This window comes from Astatotilapia calliptera, chromosome 23, assembly GCF_900246225.1.
Source record: "Astatotilapia calliptera chromosome 23, fAstCal1.2, whole genome shotgun sequence".
Taxonomy (NCBI): Eukaryota; Metazoa; Chordata; class Actinopteri; order Cichliformes; family Cichlidae; genus Astatotilapia; species Astatotilapia calliptera.
The window spans coordinates 37,961,666-37,981,868 of record NC_039323.1 but is presented as its reverse complement, the minus strand read 5'-3'; the positions used below and the strand labels follow the sequence as shown (position 1 = coordinate 37,981,868).

Genomic DNA, 20,203 nt, shown 5'->3' with positions numbered 1-20,203 from the left:
CTCGGTGGAGTTTAATAAACTCCTTGCTATCTAAAATATAACAGGACACCGGAGTAAATTCTCCAGCATCTCACACTTCTGATGATCAGCTGTCTGCTTGACTTTATTCAGCTGTGTAAAAACTATAACTTTAATCTCAGACAAACCGATTTACTCAGGAACAACTAAAATACTGAAAAAAAAAAAAACAAACAACAACATTTTTAATTTATCTAAGTGACTCATTTAAATTTAACCTGAGTAGCGAAAGACGGCGGTGGGTTTGAAAACAATTTGCCGGGAGTCCGGTGTTCTCACAGCGCTAGTGACCTAGCCCCCGGCTAGCTATCGAGCTAGTGGGTAACAGATGTCTCCGAAAACGTCAGAGCGCTTTTGAAAATATGTGGTGTCCTGATAAACTGAGCCGATATTTGAGGTTTACACAGCTACATTCTCGCCTGAAAATATGTTAAACGTTTATTTTGTGACCCAGAAAGAATAATAAGAGTAATATTAAAACTAACTAGCTGCCGCCATTGTTGGAAACTAAGCTGGGCCGCGCTATGAATTCTGGGACAAAGCTGCTTCTTCTTCTTCGGGGTTTAACGGCAGCTGGCATCCTTGTACATGCAGTGCTGCCATCTTCTGTTTCAGTCCGTTATTACACTCTTAAATCCTGCTACTTATTCCTGGGTCTTTTGGGATCTTACAAAGCTTCAAACGACGCGTCGACTATTAAATCAGTCGTCGACGATTTTGATAGTCGACATAATCGTGACTAGTCGACAAATCGTGGCAGCCCTAGTACACACACTCACACACATTTGACTTTTACAGGTCAGCCAGCAGTGCTTGGCCAATCATGATCAGATTATCCCAGAATTATTACACCAAAACCACCAGAAGCCACGCCTCCATAAAGACACAAAACAACCATCATTAGCCAAAAAATACCAAAACCCGAGCAACAATAAGTGATGCATCCTGACCACTGTGTGACACAAAACATCTGCAAGGTACACAGACAGAGACACAAATAACCATAAATGATGTCTGCCCGCTTCATGGTTGTTTTGTGTCTTCAGGGAGTTTTTACATGTTTGTGCCGATCCTGGAAACTTGGTGCTGACTGACCCTCGGTGGGCTCTTGAGACAATGAGACAATATAACTCTCACCCTTAAATGTATGAAATAACTTTAAACGGCCTTTGCTGTCCACAGTGCTTACCAGATCATTGCGTGTCACCTAGTCAGACTTAATTAACCTAATTGTGAAAGCGCTGAACTCAGCCTAATTAACCCTGTCAGCTATCTCACTGCTAACACGGGAAACCAAACATCTTTAGAAATCTTCTTTCTTTTAATGATTGCCTAAATGCTACACCCTGTCATCACACCTGAGACAACAGATACGCTGGTTTCTGATACTAAATGGTGCCTCGGTGCTTGGTTGCTCTCAGGAATCGAAGGAGCGATCCTACCCGGATATACTCGATTACCTCAGACGTAACACGAGTTTAGCAATAATTCAGTTTTTGGAGGTTTTTGAGTTGGTTATAACTAAACCAGATATGCAGATTGCTGGGATGACCGGAGTGCACGGCACACAGGAAGAAGTTATAATCAAACTTAACTGAATTAATCATACTCAGTATGCTGACAGTGACATAAGCCAGTGTCTGACGCCACATTATCTACAGATAATGTGCTAAACACTGACAGTCTGATTAATCAAAAGTAAAATAAAGATATTAAGTATTAATTCAAAACATTATTAGTAGCCCTAGGTGTAACATTAATATCCCCAGCCTTCCTTTTCATCTAGACTCCAAGCACAGCTGTGCAACACTGCTGTAAACTGAGCTTGGGGCTATTTTTAGATCTAAAATCAGATCTGAAATCTGAAAAAGACTCTTTAATGAGCTTTTAATCTTGGCTTTTCATATTCCTCTGCAATATTATTAGTACCAGTGTATCTGCTAGAATAAATTTGAACTGTTATTTGCATTTATGCAATAATCCAGGCCCACACTCACTTCTGTTGCAGCCTAAACAGATGAACAACTGTCCCACCCACAACCTCATAATGGGTTACACACACACACACACACACACACACACACATACACACACACACACACACACACACACACACACACACGACTGTTTAATCCTGTCATAGTGTCGGGCTGTCAAACAAAGAAAAGAGTCGTAATCCTAGTCTCCATCCCTGTGCCACACCAAGCTACCTTTAAGAGTGACACCTGCACACAAACACTTACCTGAAGTTAATCTTGCTCATCTTGGCAGGGGGGTCTTCTGCAAGTCGGTCCAGAGCTCCTTTCAGTACATTGCCGATTTCCTGTATTAGACATGAACAAACAAACAAAAACATTAAGTCGTTGATAGCTGCAATGACAAATGAACAGTTTTTGACCTGTACGCGCGCTGAACAGCAGCCGGTCGGGGAACACGAGGAGGCCCGCCACCAATTAGTAAAACAATCTCACGCCGCCATCAATCACCTTTGGAGACAGTGAAGGGAGAATGACCACCGGACGCTGAGCTCTTACCACACGCCGCTGTCCTTCCTTCACTCTGTGTACATTTCTATCTATGTACTTCTCCCTGCCCTCCCTCCCCCTCCTTCATCCATCCCTGCCCTGTTTGTCGGGGCAAGCCTCTATTTTTAAGTCTACGAAGAAAAAACACAACAAAAAAAATCAACAACCCTGGGGCAAACGAATAAAAAGGAAGAGGGAGAGAGAGAAATGTGGGAGCAAAGAAAGAAAGCGACAGCGTCAAACTGTTGTGAGACGCTCAAACACACTCGAGGGGTGGGACTGAGAATTCGCCCCAGATCGGTAAAGACAAGAGGGGAGCAATTAGGTCCTTCTGCCTTGTCACTTTCATTGTGTCACCAGTACTAATGGCTGAAAAGCTCCCCGCCCACCAGCCCACTACTTAGCAACCACACCACCACACCCAACTCCCCTATGGACCCTCTGTCACAGTACAGAATAAATATATGCTTTACATCTCACGCGCGCACGCGCTTCCTGCAGATATTACCTACACATACCGTCTCTGCAGAGCTGCAAACGTGGAAAAAAACATGATGTGTTTATGAATACAAACACATATGCTGCCTGCACAAATAGTGACCCACTTATCTGGGCTATGTGAGATTACCCCCCCACCTACAATGGAGCACATGTGTGCGGGGGCAGAAAAGATGAGCTGGAGGCTCCATTGTTGCTGTGCATCTTCCCGCAACGCCATTAGCTAACGCACACGCAACACATGCTTCTCCATCTTTGGTACATCCTCATCACAGAGTGAGGAATGGAGCCCTTGGGAATGCGAGGCTGGCAGGAGTGCAGGTGAACACGTGTAACGTGAACATGCGCGCTTAGCTGTACATCTCGTTTTAAAGGAACTGTACCATGAAAAGGAACTGCAGCACCACGCACACATTAGGTACAGTAGCATAAAATCCTCCCCGTGTGCCTGCGTCTCTTCTAAAATTACATACGTTATATAAGATAGGAGATGGAAGGGTACATAAACACACACATAAACCTGCATATATTTAATGCTTTAACATTAAGGGATCGCGCCAATCTCTGATTGGGAGCACTCAGGTTTAAGTGGTTGTAAAAACAGCAGAATCCCTGCTGTGCTCAGCCAATCAGCTTGCCCCTCTCGGTGTTTATATCTCAGCACACTTAAGAGGAACATTAGTGTCATTCCAGCCTCTCTAAGGAGAGTGAAAAGGCTGCAGTGTTTGGGTTTGCAATAGTAAAACTTTTAGAGATGAGATGTTTGTTATATTAGTGTACTTATGTAATGGATACCCATACTAACCCATGTGCTACTGGGCTATAAGGTCGTCTCCTTGTGCATGTCTGGACTGATCCCAGTGCAGTTGCCATTTTAACATCGCTCCCTGAAAGTCCCCTTCGGACTGACTGTATGCACTTTCTGTAACTTACAGATTTCTCCTGAGACAAAAACGATCTAGTTTTCACATGGAGGATCATTATGGGAGCTAGGTCTCCCAGTATGACTCAGAACAAACTGGACTTTTTCAAGTTCAAAGATGATGCATCAGATCAGGAGGTGTGTATGCTAAGGTTTGTAGTATATGAACCTTGAATTAGTTAAATGGGACATTTACTCACACTGCTGGATGCATAATGGCCAACTCTGAGTTCAGTATCTTGCCCAAAGGTACTCTGAGAAGCAGATTGGAGTAGCCAGGGATCAAACCACCAAAATTCCAATTGGAAAATGACCTGCTCTACCTCCTGAGCCGCCCTACTCCAAATTATCAAGGCATCTCAGGGAAGACGTTAGGCAGAAACTATCTGAACTGTGGTACGTGCGCCTGCCATTATGCTCATGGGCACGCACAACCTCCTTGCGACAAGAATAACGTGATGGTTGCTCAGTTATTGGACTGCAAATAGTTGCAATGATTAACTGGTTGCCCTGAATTTGAGCATGTGAAACATTCAAATTCTAAGTGACCACAATCACAAAATTGAACAAGGGGCCTCACGGGACCGTGTTCTGGCTCTGCAATCAGAGACAGACTGGCAAAGGTCTGCACATTTATAACCACAGACACAGACATGCCAGTATGTTGCAATCAATCTGAGTCAGTCTGTGGTGTTGACTATAACCCATGTGCAGCACATCTCTTTGCAGTAAGGGACTTGACTTGGTTGTATGCCTGTATAAAAGCAAGGTTGCTGAGTACCTATGTCGTTTTTCAGTTAAATTTCTGTCCTGCAGTAATTATGTCACTATGTGTGGAGGATATTCTGAATTTTTAAATCTATGAAGTTATGCTGGATTCTGAATAAAAGGAGTTAATTTGGATTCCTGCTTTAGGTGAACTTGTTTGTATGTAGAAGGCAACAGATTTGGGAAATTTCCCCAATTCACCACAAACACAATTCCCAGCTCAAACTGATGATCACTAACAGCAAACCAACTGCATCATTTTGCATCTTTTACTGTCATATTGACACCAAAGTCACTTTGAAGACGGCAACTAACTGCAAGTGGTTGCAGTCCTGGTCCCCATGAGTGAAGCAATTATTGTAAACAGTCACAGTAAGTTTGGTTGTGTTGCAGTCTTTAACCACTGTTTTCCCCATGCGTGACTGTAGCATAACATAATCTTCCCGCACCATGTGCACCACTTTCATCCTTTTAATATGCAAATGAAACATAAGCAACAGCACTGAAAGAGATCCAGCGGCGCATTAGGAGACACCCATGAAGGGGAGCTCATTTTAAAATCAGGTTTTTGAGTTGTAAAAGATTTTCATTGCACCTCACACTGATGACTTTAGTGTGATCAGCACTATTCGTTATTTTAACACTTATCTTTACCTTTTTTACACCAGTGTACAATAATGTCCCATCAGCAAACACTTTGTTTACTTCTGACTGATTAAAGTTCATATTCAGCTTCTTTCACTATTTTTAAAAGAATATTATATGAAGCCACAGTCCTTTTCCACAAGCATAAGATAATGAGCATTAAAATTCAAGTATTGTTTAGCTCTGATAACATCTAAACCCCCTCTGAGCTTACACATCCGATTGACACTTCAGCTTCTGTCTTAGCTTAAAAACGGACAGCGCCTTTTATCACTTATGGTTAAAGTGATACTTCCAACGCTTCAGCTTGTGCTTACTCTTTGTGCTATCACGTAAGCTCCTTTCAGCACCGTCTCTTCAGCTGCTATTGTCTGGGTATCCCATATGAATATATAATTTTTTTAAAAACCTGATGAAAATCAAAACTTTAAATGTTTCAGATGCTTCAAGTGCAGTTTTGACACTTGTTTTTCTTTAAGAAATCATTATGTAATCTAGTTTCCTCTCTGAGTGATTAAAATGTGGCAGGCTTTGTGGTGCCAGGACGAACGCTCAAATAATTTGCGAAACCTGTCTGAAAAGCTGCCTAAGCACGACTAACAGGTTGTCTTCTCTGTTATTGTGCCGCACGGCGCCAAACACGTTTCTGTTTGGAGGCAGAGTCGACGCTGTGAGTGACAGGGCGGTGCGCAGACATATGAGAGATGAGATATTTGTGTGTGTGAGCTGTTGTTGTCAGACAGATGAGTAATGAGGTGTGTGTGCCTCTTCCGTGTATTTCCTGTAGCAGCCTAGTTTGAGAAATAGCGTGCGTGCACGTGTAGGGGAATGTGTAACCGTGGGATCACAGTTTCGATGTGCTCGCCGGTGCCCCCTGACCCTCGTCATATCCATCACATCAACTGACTGCCGCTGCTTGTGCGCTTTCTCACACATTGTCTTTAAAAAAAAAAACACACAAATGCACCGCTAAATGCTGAAGCTTTGGAAACGTCAACACCAGATGAACACGATAAAGTACGAATGACTGTTCAACTGCACTGCTACACCTCGACATATTAATAATGAGACAAAAATGTGAGAGAGAAAAAGTGAATGAAGAAATATTATCCAAGCATTATAAGAAGGGAGAGTGCAAAAGGTGAGAGGAGCAAGATGAAAAAGCAACAGCTCCTGCAGTTAGCGGGGTAGCATTAAATGTCTCATTTATTAGCTACGAACATAGCAGGAAGTCTGGATCAATTAAAGGGCCGACTGCATGTTTAGCACTGTTCAGCCTTTTGCAAGTTTCATTAGCTCTTCAGATATAAAGGGAAAGGCTAAGAGAGGTGTGTGCTGCATGCGAGTCAAAGAGAGAGAAGTGGAACAACCTTAGCTTTCACCATAGCAGGCAGTGAAATCAATTAAAGGGGCAGGATGCATATTTATCACCTTATCAGGCTGAATTAGACTTTATCTAGCTTTCAATACCTACTTCAAGACAGAAAGGGACAAAAGTGTGTATGTGTGTTGATTTAAGTGTGTGTTGATTTGAGTGAGTGAGTGTGTGGATGAGAGTAAGGGGGTTTCCAGAGGAGTTGGTACAGTGGATGAGGGAGGATGAAGTGATAGCGTATTGATCTAAGGAGTCCATCAGGCCGAGGACTCAATATGCCCAAGAGCTGTGACGGCCTCACAAGCTTTCACACAAACACACACACACGACACTAAGGCTCCCTTTCCTCCTCCACACGTCGCCTACATCATACATAAATTCCACAGGCTGGATCGCAGGTCTTGATCAGATTACTGATTACTGCAGCCATGAGCAATCATTAATTGCTTTAAGACTAATCCCTGATTCTTACCCTGCAAATCTTTTAACAGCTAAAGAAACACATGAGTGAATAAGCAGGAGTTAAGGTTCACGGTAACGCACTCAAGAGCACAAATAAAAATCTTGAAGCTCCCGGGTGTGAGCAGCTGAAAAAAAAAACGGTTTTCTGATCTTAGTAAGTTCACGTGGATCAGAAAGGGAGAGCACCATTCAATGCTTAACTCAAGTCAATTTGACTTCAATTCAATTTATAAACACGGCAAGTAAAAAAAGGCTAGTGAGAAGTAGAGATGGCACGATACCACTTTTTTATGTCCGATACCGATACCGATATCATAAATTTGGATATCTGCCGATACCGATATGAATCCGATATGATGTTTTTTAATCAACAAAACTGTTTTTTAAATATCTTGCTGCATTTTGTATAAGTTCATACTCAAGTTTAAAGCAACAACTACACTAAAGCTATTCTGTTATACCTGTATGCAAAAAAAATATTTCATAGTTCAGCAATACTGATCAATCTAATAAACTTAGACCTACACCATCCTCCCTATTCTGGTATTTTAAAGAGTACTTAGCATAAATATTAAGCAACCTAACTAATAGGGTTCCAACTCCCAGCAACAACAAAAATAAATAAATAATAGGGAACCACCCCTCACGCTCCACCTCATGATGCTTAATCGACGTAATCAACCTTAATTTGATGCAGTGTGAAAAAAAAAATGCACAGAAATCAATTATTTTTCAAGAAATATTAAATAGATTCAACATCTTTCTTCAACAAAATTGCAGACTGCACAGATGGTACCTTCCCAAAGGAAAAAGTACTATAGCTTACTAGGGTATGTATGTATATATATATATATATATATATATATATATATATATATATATATATATATATATATATATATATATATATATATATATATATATATATATATATATATATATGTATGTATGAACAGCTAAGATACTGCGCAGGACCCTCAAGCTCCCAGGCCTCTGGTAGAGGACCCGAGCTTGAAGGATAAACCGCCCGCAGGGGCGTGCTGGGTGTTTTTTTTTATATATATACATATACACACATATACATATACACACACACACACACACACATACACCCTAGTAAGTAATACAGTAATGGACTTCTATTCATTTTGCATCAAATTAAAACTTTGGCTGTCAGATAATTATTTATTGAAAGCTAGACATTTTAAATGAGAATAAGAAAGAATAGTATGTCTTTGTGCCCCCTTTTCCCTGTTAATGCCCTATCGACCCCCCTGGCTAAACTTTGCTAGATCCGCCCCTGCACAGTTACCAGCCGTCAGCTGCGAGAAAAAGATCCTGGTGTAGAAAGTAATAATAAATAAATTCTAACAACAGCTTATCAAGCTTAAACGTGCTGCTGTTGTTTATCCGCTGGTTTCCTCTTTCTGGTGCAAAGTGGGCCAAAAGCAAACTAGAGACACGGACTCGCGACAGAAAAGCCGATCAGCTGATCGTTAAGCAGTTTCATGATCGAAGTAGCAGCCGGAGAGAGGAAGTCGCTAGTTAAGCTTAACGCAGGAATGCTTTACAAACATTCAGAGATGGACTTACACACTTGCTTTACTTCTCTTGGGATAACTTTGTCGGAGATGAAATGCCGGGTTGCTAGCGAAGCTCCAAATGCTATCCAGACCACCAACAGGTCCTTTCATGCCACAGCCGTTCTATCACGTGATGCCTACTGCTCCGACGTGCTAACGTTCTGAGGTGAGTTACGGCGTGTTGCAAGTTTTGTGAGGTGCTTTCGTGATATTTAATGGATCGGATTACATTTTTTATTTTTCTCCGATATCCGATCCAGTAATTTAGTACAGTATCGGACCGATACCGATACTTAATATCGGATCGGTCCATCTCTAGTGAGAAGAAAGAACTTGGTGCATCCTGGGAAGCTGCCAGCAGCATAGGCCTGTTGCAGCGTAACTAAGGGAGGATTCAGGGTCACTTGATCCAGGTGAAAAAAAACTTTAAGACAAATCTTTAAAGTAGAGACTAGAGTAGTGTCTGTCTCCCAAATCCAAACTGGAAACTAGTTACACAGAAGAGAGGCCTGAAAGCTGAAGGCTCTGCCTCTACTCTTAAACATCCTACAAAGTAAGTCAAAAAAATTAAACCAACAGTCTCAAGGCCAAGTGCTTAAAGATGATACAGATGATGATTACTTAAATGTGAGTCATGGGTTATAAAAAACAAAAAAACAAAAGCTGCCTTTTCCAACACCTTTCTCTGGAGCTGGATATCTTTAATAATCAAATTCACTCAATCTCGGTCAAGAAAAGTGGTTTATGTTGGAAATTAATTCAAGAGCTAGAGGTCACATCTCTGTCAGACTGTTCTTAGAGCCACTGATACTGAGTAAAAGTTTATCTTGTAATTGTCATCTTAGTTGAGAGTATTTGACCAATATTGCTAAGCACAAAGTATAGCCAACGGTAATGTGAAAGTTTTGCTGGTATTCTGTCAGATAACAGTTTATTACAGCTCATTCATAAGGGAGCATCACTGTCTGCAGCAGGTCCCATAGCAATCCATTCAAAAGGTCATCTCACTCTGAATCACTCAAATCCATGGTGGCACTGGAAAAACAGGCCAGAAAATCCTCAAAGTCAGGAGCACAACTACTCTTAAGCGTCTTATTTGTACACATAAACAAAAGACAAGTTGGGCAGTTCATGTGGGGACACTGTTTGCAGTCACCCTTTCTCACAATAGCACCAAAGCTCCACATCAGACTCACTATGTTCTCACTATGGAAAATACTGAGGTGAGGGTGCTTCCTGGGAGGAGAATGCACAAAGGGATACATGACATTAGGGGTGGGCGATATAAACGATATACGATAGAAACTATATAAATTTAGCCAACGATAGAGATTTTGACTGTACCGCTCTATCGCGATAGCGCATGTTGATGATGTCAACAAGCTGTGCCTGTTTTGGTCGAAGATGGCCTCACATTTAATATCCATTCTAGAATATTTTGGTATACAAAAGGAGTTCATAGTGCCCTCGTCCTGTGGCTGCAAAGCCCTCAAAGCAAGCTCAAATCATGACTCATCCACCACCGTGCTTTACAGTTGGTATGAAGCATTTGTGCTGATTAGTAGTGTTTGTTTGTTTTTTTTACTTCTGGACAAACGTGGTCTTGCTCATTATACCCAAGCATCTCAAATTCGGTCTCATCTGGACAAAGAACATTGTTTCAGAAGTCATGTGGTTTGGTCTCAGGTTTTTTGTAATGGCTCTGAGCATTGCACCGTCTGACCTTGGTGTGAAATTGCTGTTAGGAGATTGTGGCACTATGTTAACACCCATCTGAATTCTCACAACCAACTAACTACCAAAACTTTTATTTTATAGAGGTGTTCACACTGGCTGATGATCATTTGATTACGTAACCTATTAATTCCTATGGAAGCGGTAAGAGTGTACTTATGTTTTAAGGGAGTACACAGTAAAAACTCATTCTCACAGGACTCCATGCACACTTATATGCTCTGTCAGACCAGACTGTTTTCTTCCTGTATCTGATATTACTGCATACCCAACCAAAAAAAAAAAAAAAAAGACCCTCTCTGTAAGGTTGCAGCTTCTTACAAAAAGGCAAAATGTGACTTCCTGGTAGGAAAAGAGCCTACAGCCATTGCTGTCCATAGAGCCAAGCCACTGGTGTGGCTTTAAATGACAAAGCAACATAAAGAAACACTGTTAAAAAGAGTCACATTTTAAAAACAACATCTTTACAGGCCTTGTTTTTGTCTGGGTTTAAATAAGACTGCAGCAGTCGAAAGCAGGGATTCATCTGTCATGCAGCAAAGAGATGTGGATTTATGTAAACAGTTCTAAGGACACTTTAAATCATCTATAATGAGCCTGTTCATTTTGGTCCAGGCGTGCTGTTTGAAGCACACGAGGCCCGACATTTCTTGGACAGAAAATACGGGCTCTGTCATTGTGTTTACACGATGCCCACTGATGCCTGTGTTCTGCTTAGTCACCGCTGAGTTGAACACAGCAGGAGTAAACAGCAGGGCTCCTTCTCCTCCCTCCCTCTCGCTACCTGAGTTTTCCTGACACACACATACAAGTGTGACCTCACCTCGATCTAGTCCTCCACGCACATTCAATAACCCACGGAGGACAAAAAAGTCGGCCTTAATGGCGGCCCGTTTCGAAAAGAGGCCGAGCGCTTGAAAAGCCGATCCTTTCAAAGTAATGCCTGGGGCAGAAAGCTGGACCACAAGAGGGATATTCAAGAGGTTTCTCCATTTGTCTTCAGTGAGTGAAAGGCAGAGACCAAATATGCAACTGGAAATACAATATGTTCATCTCTCATATTTATTTACTGTTCTCTTGCTTTCACTGAAAAACTAGTTTTACCCTGCAGGAGTTTAATCAATGGAGAGTGAACATTGAATTTCTGATGGAGCTCTTTTATTGCTCCTTTTAGAAAGCAATGAAATGAGGAAGACAAGAATACCTAATATAAATAATCGGAATATCTAACAGCCTATTTTCTCATCACGTTTAGTTGGCCAAAGGTAACGGCACACATCAGTTTCACTGAGAAACAAAAAAAATCTAATTTTGAAGTTATTTCCTGTGTAACTCACCGGTTCAAGAGATCCGTTGCTTTGCTTATCAGGTGGAGGTGTGGCTGTCGTCTCAAGGGGCGGGGCCAATGCAGAGTCGCTGCTGCTCCTCACCAATAGAGGTGTATCTGTGATGAGAGACATGGGCGTTAGAGACAAAGATAATGAGAGGATGCCGTCGGCTCCATCTGTGTTTGTCTTTCGTGTGGTACGCTGTTGAAAAGAATCAATATTATATTAGCTCTCTCAACTCCAAACCCACTGTGGGTGATGAGAAGAGATGAAATCAGAAGAGCAGAGGAGGAAAAGAAAATGGAAACAGAGTTGGCTTTTGTCTTCCTCGCTAAACATTTGGCCTCCATCGTTTCTAGACAGAAAAACTGTGATGGTTAGACAGGCCCCTGAGGCGCTGGCACGGCCGAAATGAATAAAAATTCATTTGAAAGCATCTCGTGACACCCAAAGAAGATATTTTGAAAGAAAACAAAGAGAAAATGACTCCTGATTGAGCACGGCTAATGTATATGCGAAGAGAAACGACACGGGAAATGATGAGAAAGACAAAGTGTTTGGAAAACACGACCAGACAAAAAACACTGATCTCTTTTCAAGGGTTCCCATTTATTTTAGAATGACTCATAGACCCTGAGGGTGGACACGCAGCCACCCCAGCAAGATGCCCAAGTCTCACACCCACCCGCAGAGAGCATTTACATATGACCAGCTGTTGCCTCAACACTCCCATGCGCACACTCGCCGCAACCCCTCAGCCCAGAGAAAGGGAGAGGGAAACAACAGTGGGTCTGATTCCACAATAAAACAATTCGAAAGAAACTAATTTGGACTTTTGTGCTGCCTCTTGCGTTTAAAATCCACCCCAAAGGGAGCAGACGGGTATTTGTGGAGGTAAAACCCACGGTGGAGTGTTTCCAAATGCAACTCGACAGAGGAGAAAATAAAGTCAAGGGGAAAATAAAAAGGCAGAGTGTGAAGTAAACAGAAAGAAGGGGGGGGAAAAGCTGAGGAGAGAGCCAAGAGATGGTGACAGAGAAAGAGCAGGGTGAAAACCTGGAGAGGGAAGGCAAACAAAATTCTCTCCTTTCATGTAATCAATCTCTCTTTGGAGGGTCAACAACAGGGTCCTGGTCTAACGTGGTCAGAATAGAGAAGGAAAGAAGGAACTGGCAGAGGTCGGGGTGTGTGTGTGTGTGTGTGTGTGTGTGTGTGTGTGTGTGTGTGTGTGTGTGTGTGTGTGTGTAGACAGATGAAAAACGATCACTCCAATTGTCCTAGACACACAAACAAATATTCTTTCAGGCTCAAACACACTCATCCACACGTTCAATAATCTGAGTTTGTGTTCATCTTTATTAATTCATTTTTATTACTTATCCTAAACTATCAGCTATTCTCTGCCGACTCTCTGTCTGACACATTCCTTCTACCTCTGCTAACGCTGAATGTCAAAAAAAGACTCAACGCTGACTCGCTACCACCGACGTGATGGGATTTAAGCAAGACGTTCCGAACGAAAAGTAGGAAAAGCTTCAAAAATGTTGGTTTCTTTTAATTAGCACTCAAGTTTTCCTGTTTTTCCCTCTTACATTCAGTTTCTTTTTTTCCTGCTTTGTTGAGGAAAAAGCAGAATGTATGTGGTCCAATTTCAAAAAGCAGACTTTGTGTAGAAATGTTTAAACTACACAGGAAACCGAATGATTTGCGATAATGAAATGTGCTTTGATTTAACAGAGAAACATCCAGAGGAAAAAAAAAAACGCTATCTCTCGGAGCTCGCATCAAACGGCATCAACGCTTCTCTTTATTTGTCTGTTTCTTGCTATTTGTTAATTTTGTGTGCGTCTAAACTGGGTCACGCTATCTGCACAAACTTCTCATCATTTAAGAAAAAAAAAAAACAACTCCTTTAGTGAAAGTGTATTCAAACTGAACACAAAGTGAATTTTAGAAACAGCAACTCTCTGCAAACGTGCAACTCTGTGCATCTCAGACATAAATCTGTCTGATGGAGGTAATGAGGGGAAGAAATGTCAATAGTGCAGGTTGAGAAGTTTCAACAGGAACCAAAAATCAGCACCAGCTTTGTGAAGATAAGAAAACATGGAGAGGGGTCAGGAGGAATAAATCAGAAATGAATGGAAGTTCCTTGTAAACTTAAGAGGTGGAGGTTGAGCTGTAAAGACACAGAGACAAGTATGACGCACACAGCACTAATGCAATGGCTGCTACAGTTACATTCACTGCGTGGGATGAATATACAATGACCTCAAAAGCAGTTCAGTGGCCTAGAAACTGGTCAACGATACCCTGACAACCACAAGTCTCTGACCAGTTGGCAAATGGTTTCTGGAAGTCACTCACGGTTGGTGGCAAAGATGCATATGATGGTGCAGGGAAAATCTGTTTAGTAAGTAGTTGGCAAGTGTTTGCAAACAAGTTGGCATCTTCCATGCAAACTGCAGGCAACTGCAGCAATCTGTTCGCAACCAAACCAATCACAATTAGGTTTTCAGCCTTGCACTATCTTTGCAATTTATTTCACATTGCAAAAGCCAGAAATCTCAAGCAACCACTTGCCAACACGTTGAAGAATCAACAATTTTCCCTTCCTCCGACTGATCCACTGATCCATCTCTAGGCCTGTATGACTGAGACCTACAGTTCTTAACATCAAAAAGCAACAAGTTTGCCAAGTCAGTTTAGACTTATAAAAGGGACAAACGAATATAGTACTACATTGCTTTTAGGAAAGTGAATACAACATGAAAGTGCCATGTTTTCACTGACATATGAGCTAATTTAACTCGCAGACAGAGACCCCACTTATAACTGATACAGCCTCAAAAATTGAGTTTCAGTTCCACCTTTGGGGTATTTTGGTCTAAATTAGATGCAAATAAATTCGATGAACAACTAAAGCATTTTTATTTATCTTGCTCCATTTGTATGCATTATCTTACTAATATAAATTCTAAAAACGTATACAGCTATATTTATTTGCTACATTTTATACGAGCATTGATTAGTGCATCCCTGTTCCTTCCATTTAACCACAGAAGGCATGTTTACTGTTTAAACATTTCCAGATCAGCATATGCATTTGTAAAGGTCTCCAAGCTCAGAGGGGCCATTTATCGAATGCAGTAAAAACCTGTCATTAGATTTATGGAAAGTGAATGCAGGTAATGACTCACATGTAGTCCTACTGAATGATGAACTGCAAAACGCTGGAACAAACTGCACAGACAGACAGGTTCTTTAAGTGCCAAAATACATGACATCATGTTCATAACAGACAGATCCTGAGATTAGACACACTGAGTGATTAACCCATTTTCCAAATGGCTATAATTGATTTTCTAAAATGAGCTTGAGAAGTAAGGTGCATCATTGTGAAACCTCAGTCAAGAGCCTCCCCCTCCCACACACATACTTTGCTTCAATGTCAATGATGCGACTTTGTAAAGTGACCAAGGCTGCTCCATGGTCACAGTCAGGCTCCACTGCCCAGTGGTCAGCCCCATAAATCCTCCTCCGTTTATCTATTGGAGTCAAATCTGCCTCTATCAATCCTCCAAGCACTTAGAGTCCCAGAGCTTGGCACAGCAATGTGAAGGAACCTAAGGCTCATTAGCATTGAACTCTGACCTGCAGTGACCCCTGGACGGTCAAGCGGTGTCACTAAGGGGCGGGAATATTGATGAGAGTGACAGTTGTGACTCTCTCGGGTCAGTCACTATTTGAACGGTCATAAACAAGACTCTCTCAGAGGAGTTGTTAATCAAAGCTGGCTGTTCTGCTAATAGGGTCTTTAATATTGAGCTAGTACACTGAAAAATACCCAACTTAGCAGCAGCAATGACCACATTCAACTTCCACTAACTGAACAGGCACATCTGGAGCTCCTATTGCCAATTGCAGTCTGCATGTAAACAAACCAGTGTTGAACAATCCCTGCTTTAAACAAAATATTGGCCATGCATTAAGAACATTCATTAGTTAACTTGAAGCTTATATCTAGAAACATGTTATAAAATGTATGTTACATAAGAAGATTCGCCAATCCCTAGGCCCAACTTTGATCTGACAGGCTTGTAATACATTAGTGGAAACCCTGAAATCAGAATCACATCTAAACTGAGTCATTAGAATAATTTAGGTTACACAAATTGAGGAATAATTTATTAAGATACATATTAACGAGTCAAAAGGTAGGAGCTGACCAAACTGTTTGAGGACTTTGATTAAATCTTTAATGATTATAGTGCATGTATGCATATATGTCTGTATATATCCCATCTCCTCCTTAGCGGCTGGGTTTTGTATGAACATCGTCACATATACAGTGATTATTAACATCTATGATGAGCATTTATTAACATCTATGTGCTTTTAAAATAAAGATTCTATAGCCAAATTATTTTGATTTGGCACATAACTTAACGGTCACCAACATTTGTGTAAATTACAGACTTTTCTTTGAGTCACCACTAAATACAGAGTGAAGAACTGGAAATGAAGTCCTTAAGGTCGACATGACGCATCAAATGTATAGAAGGTAATTTACACCAGAATTTACACCAGAATTTACACCGTGCTCTATAAAACTGTCATAGATTTGAAAACTGTCGGTGAAAATGGATTTAATAAATAAGTGTTTGAAGTTAAAGGTTTGAGAGCATGTGTAGTGCCCTCTTGTGCCAGTAAAGAATGCAATGTCACTGGGTTGGTTGTTGCTAGCAGACTCACATTAGCTTATGTTAGCTAACTCGTGACAGAACTAGCTCAGGGGAAAATAAAGAAAACTAAAAAAAAACAGTCTAAGGGGATCACTTTTGTACCAATCCTGGCTCCAACACTGAATTTTATGTTAACAAGTATATACAGTTCACTTTCACTCTGTTTCTTAATCAGTAAGCAGTTCTTTATTGTTAGCTAGCTGCACTGAAGCAGGAAAAGCTTTTTAAGCTATTAGCGTTATAGCTAATAGTTGGCATCTGGTAACTGTAGGTTTACAGACCACTTTATATTGTATTTCAGACTAAACAGGTTTCTATATAGCTTGCAAAGAATACAAATAAATCTAAAAATGTATACATAATTGCTACATGTCCATGTCGCTCCATTTTTAGGTGTTTGGAAAAAACCAGTTTTTGCCATCTGACGATATACAGCAGTAGAAGACATAAGTATAACAAGATAAATTAACCATAGATCTCCGTTTGTGCCATACATGAGTGAAGCAAAAGCACCCCAGGCCTGGCATATGCTATAAAAATAATATTTAAACAAACTGAGGAGGCTTTGGAAACAGACTAAAAATACGTCTAAATACAGCAGCCTGACATATGGTGCCCTCAGGACAGGAAGTGAGTATCATTCTTGCCCTTTTGGCAAAGTGAACAGAATTTTTTATGTATTTTAAGAACACACACATTTTCTGAATTTAGTATGGAGTCTATTTCGAGAAGCCAGGTGGCAGAACTAAAAACATAGAACGTTTTATTTTAGCTTCGCTAATTCGACAGGACCGTGCACCCACAACCACAAGGTAACCTCCAACTTCAAAACAGATCCCACCCATGAAACTCATCTCAGCTCCCACTTCAAGGCCAGAAAACGGTAGCGCGCTGAAACGCACCCAACTTATGTTCTTCCCTTTATCTTTCCATTGAGGTTTGTGTAACTGGAGAGAGCTGAAGAGAAACTTGTAAACTCTGCCAGCTCTGTGTTTATCTGCCTCAGACTCTCCATCTGCAGCTCTGTGCCTAACTAGGCTGCTTATGCAATTCTGGGAACACAGAGGTTTATTTTAAGAATTTCCTCTTGTTTTCAGTTCTAAAAGTTCTGCAATGCTGCTAGTTCACTTCCAGGGCAAGATGAAAACAAGGATGCATCATGTTTCTGACTGACTGTGTTTATGACTGTGTGCCTTTGTTTGCCGTTGTGTTTGTATGTGGAAGCATGCGTCTGCTATACGGACATTTATTATTATGGACAGCGCCTTGATCGTGTGCACATTTATATCCGTGAGTGTGTGTGTTTTCATGCCACAGGCCTGTGTGGTCTTGTTTTGCTGGCAATCGATAGAGCAGCCCAGCTCAGGCTGCTCATGGGATGATGCGATAAGGACTCTTTTCCTAGAAGTGTGTGCGCGTGTGTGTCAGTGTAGCAGCAGATCAATGCGGGTCTAATCACCCCACTGGGGTAGCGTGAAGTCCAATCACCCTGTTCAAACAACTGGCCCAACCTGACACACAAACACTTTGATGCCTGACTGATTACTGAATTACTTCTTGTTCTGTCCACCAGCATTCAGCGCGATTACACGCTTTCTTATAATCAGATTATTGTGAATAATAAGATTTAAGTAACTCTGTGATTAAAGCATTCACATGGTTTGGGGTAACTTAATTTTCCTACTAACTCTCGTTTCAATGACTTGTTGGTAAATGCTTTAGGATGTGTTGTAGCCTGCATGATACATGTTATTATCCCACAGCTGTGAGGCTCTCTACATCAGTTAACTATGAACATTCTTGGATAATAGAAAGATGAAAGGTCGGTACATGAGACAGGAACACCGCTATCAGCTAATGTTCTCACTTGTAGTTTGACTAAGATAATCGAGTTAAAGTGTTTACACACAGTGAGGTCTCGAAGCCTTTAGACAAAAACAACCACAGTGGATTTAAATCAAACGAGTGAAGTGAAAAGCACAATGTTCAGCTTTAACTCAAGGGGTTTAATAAAAGTATTGCATTACTTGTTTAGGAATTAAAGCCATTTACAGCCATCAGGGAGGGTCTGAGGAGAGGGCATGAACGGCAGGACCAGCTCAATGTTCCCAAGCCAGAGAAAAATGGAGAGCAAAACAAATTCTCAAAGCGCATTTGCACTGTCGAGGTGGAGGGCCTTTCCCCTCCAGAAGTAGACATTAGCACGATGGAAGACCATAGCTGCTGGCTCCGGTGCTGCTAATGTCTGAACCCACTGCTCTCTCTCCTTCTCTGTCTCGCCATCAAGGGACCATCCTGCCATCTGTAACCACTGCTGAACCATATGAAGCTCTTCTACGATTCTACGCTTGATTTATTTTACCAAAATAAAAAATAAAAAAAGAGGGTAAAGGCTTAGAAAAAGCCTAGCATAGACTCATTGAATGATCAGTTTCAATCACTGAGACTGAATGCCAATTACCCAAATCACACCCAACAACTGGGGGAAGTCAGCCACCCACCTCTCATTTCAGGGTATTAACATTATTTCTCATATGAATTTTATAGCCTGTGTCAATTCACTCTGTTTACTTTGCACTGATCAGGATGTCAGACCGAACCATCTTGAATCAATGCAATACAATTTTTATACTATAATATATTAATATATTAGCCATTAGAAATGACAGCACCAAAATATTGGCAAATAGCTAATATCAACCAATATATCAGCCCCATCAATCTGTCAGGCTCCAATTAGAATAGCAAATACTTATTTCATAAAGTAGAATAGAATAGAACAGAATAGCCTTTTATTGCCATTGTGCATTTGAAAAGTGGTTTTCATGGGCTTTGTAAGTCCTATTTTTTCTATTATTTTATATAAGAAGAAAAGATTTTCTGCCATCACTGTTCCTCTATTTTTATGAGATTACTGTAGACCAATGCTCGCTTTCCTATTCCTATATTTCTTTATCTTTTGATAAATCTGTAGCATTAAAAACCACCCTGAATCTTTGCTTGCACTTTAAGCACTGATGCACAATCAATTAACAACATTACTTTTGACACTTCATTTGCTATTCTTCATATTGATTCCTGCAGTATGTCTATGATATCTCTGTGTTCTGGTTTAAATAAGAGAAATGGGTCAATCGATTCCTAGGGCTAATTTTAACAACCTGCGCAAGCATGTATTTCATAGGCTGCATAACCTGAGCCTATGCGATCCTGTGAATTAAACCTCTCTCTATCAGGTCTGACTGTTTACAACCCATCGCTTTGTCCTTGTCTCCAGACATGATGTTACTCCAGAGCAAGATATGATGTAACACCCGGTTAACAACCAAACTCGTTACAGCAAGAAGGACAGCAAACACACACAGACACACTCCCGTAAGACTTTCCCGGCAGTAGATATATGGGCGCTTTGGGTGCGATTGGTTGGTTAACTTGCATGCAGATTCTTTTGTGTCATTGTGTGCGCGCGTGCATGTCCGGATGACAAAAGTGTCCTTTATTGCGTCTGGCTCCCTATGAGGGGCGTCACAGGGTCACATCATAACTAAGTTAGTCAAGGTTCAGCAGGGCTGGAGAGCAGGTTGCGGGGTGGGAGCAGGA

At 41.2% G+C, this 20,203-nt stretch overlaps 1 protein-coding gene across 2 annotated transcripts in view; it reads right to left on the bottom strand.

Annotated features, from left to right (window-relative positions):
• The window catches only part of pard3ba (par-3 family cell polarity regulator beta a), a 208,263-nt gene that overhangs the window by 144,391 nt on the left and 43,669 nt on the right, over positions 1 to 20,203 (bottom strand). For both annotated transcript variants that reach the window (XM_026157796.1, XM_026157797.1), the window contains exons 4-5: positions 11,868 to 11,974; positions 2,262 to 2,341 (exon numbers count right to left, since the gene is read on the bottom strand). In XM_026157796.1, the coding sequence (XP_026013581.1) occupies positions 2,262 to 2,341; positions 11,868 to 11,974 (187 nt within the window). The remainder of the gene's footprint in view (positions 1 to 2,261; positions 2,342 to 11,867; positions 11,975 to 20,203) is intronic.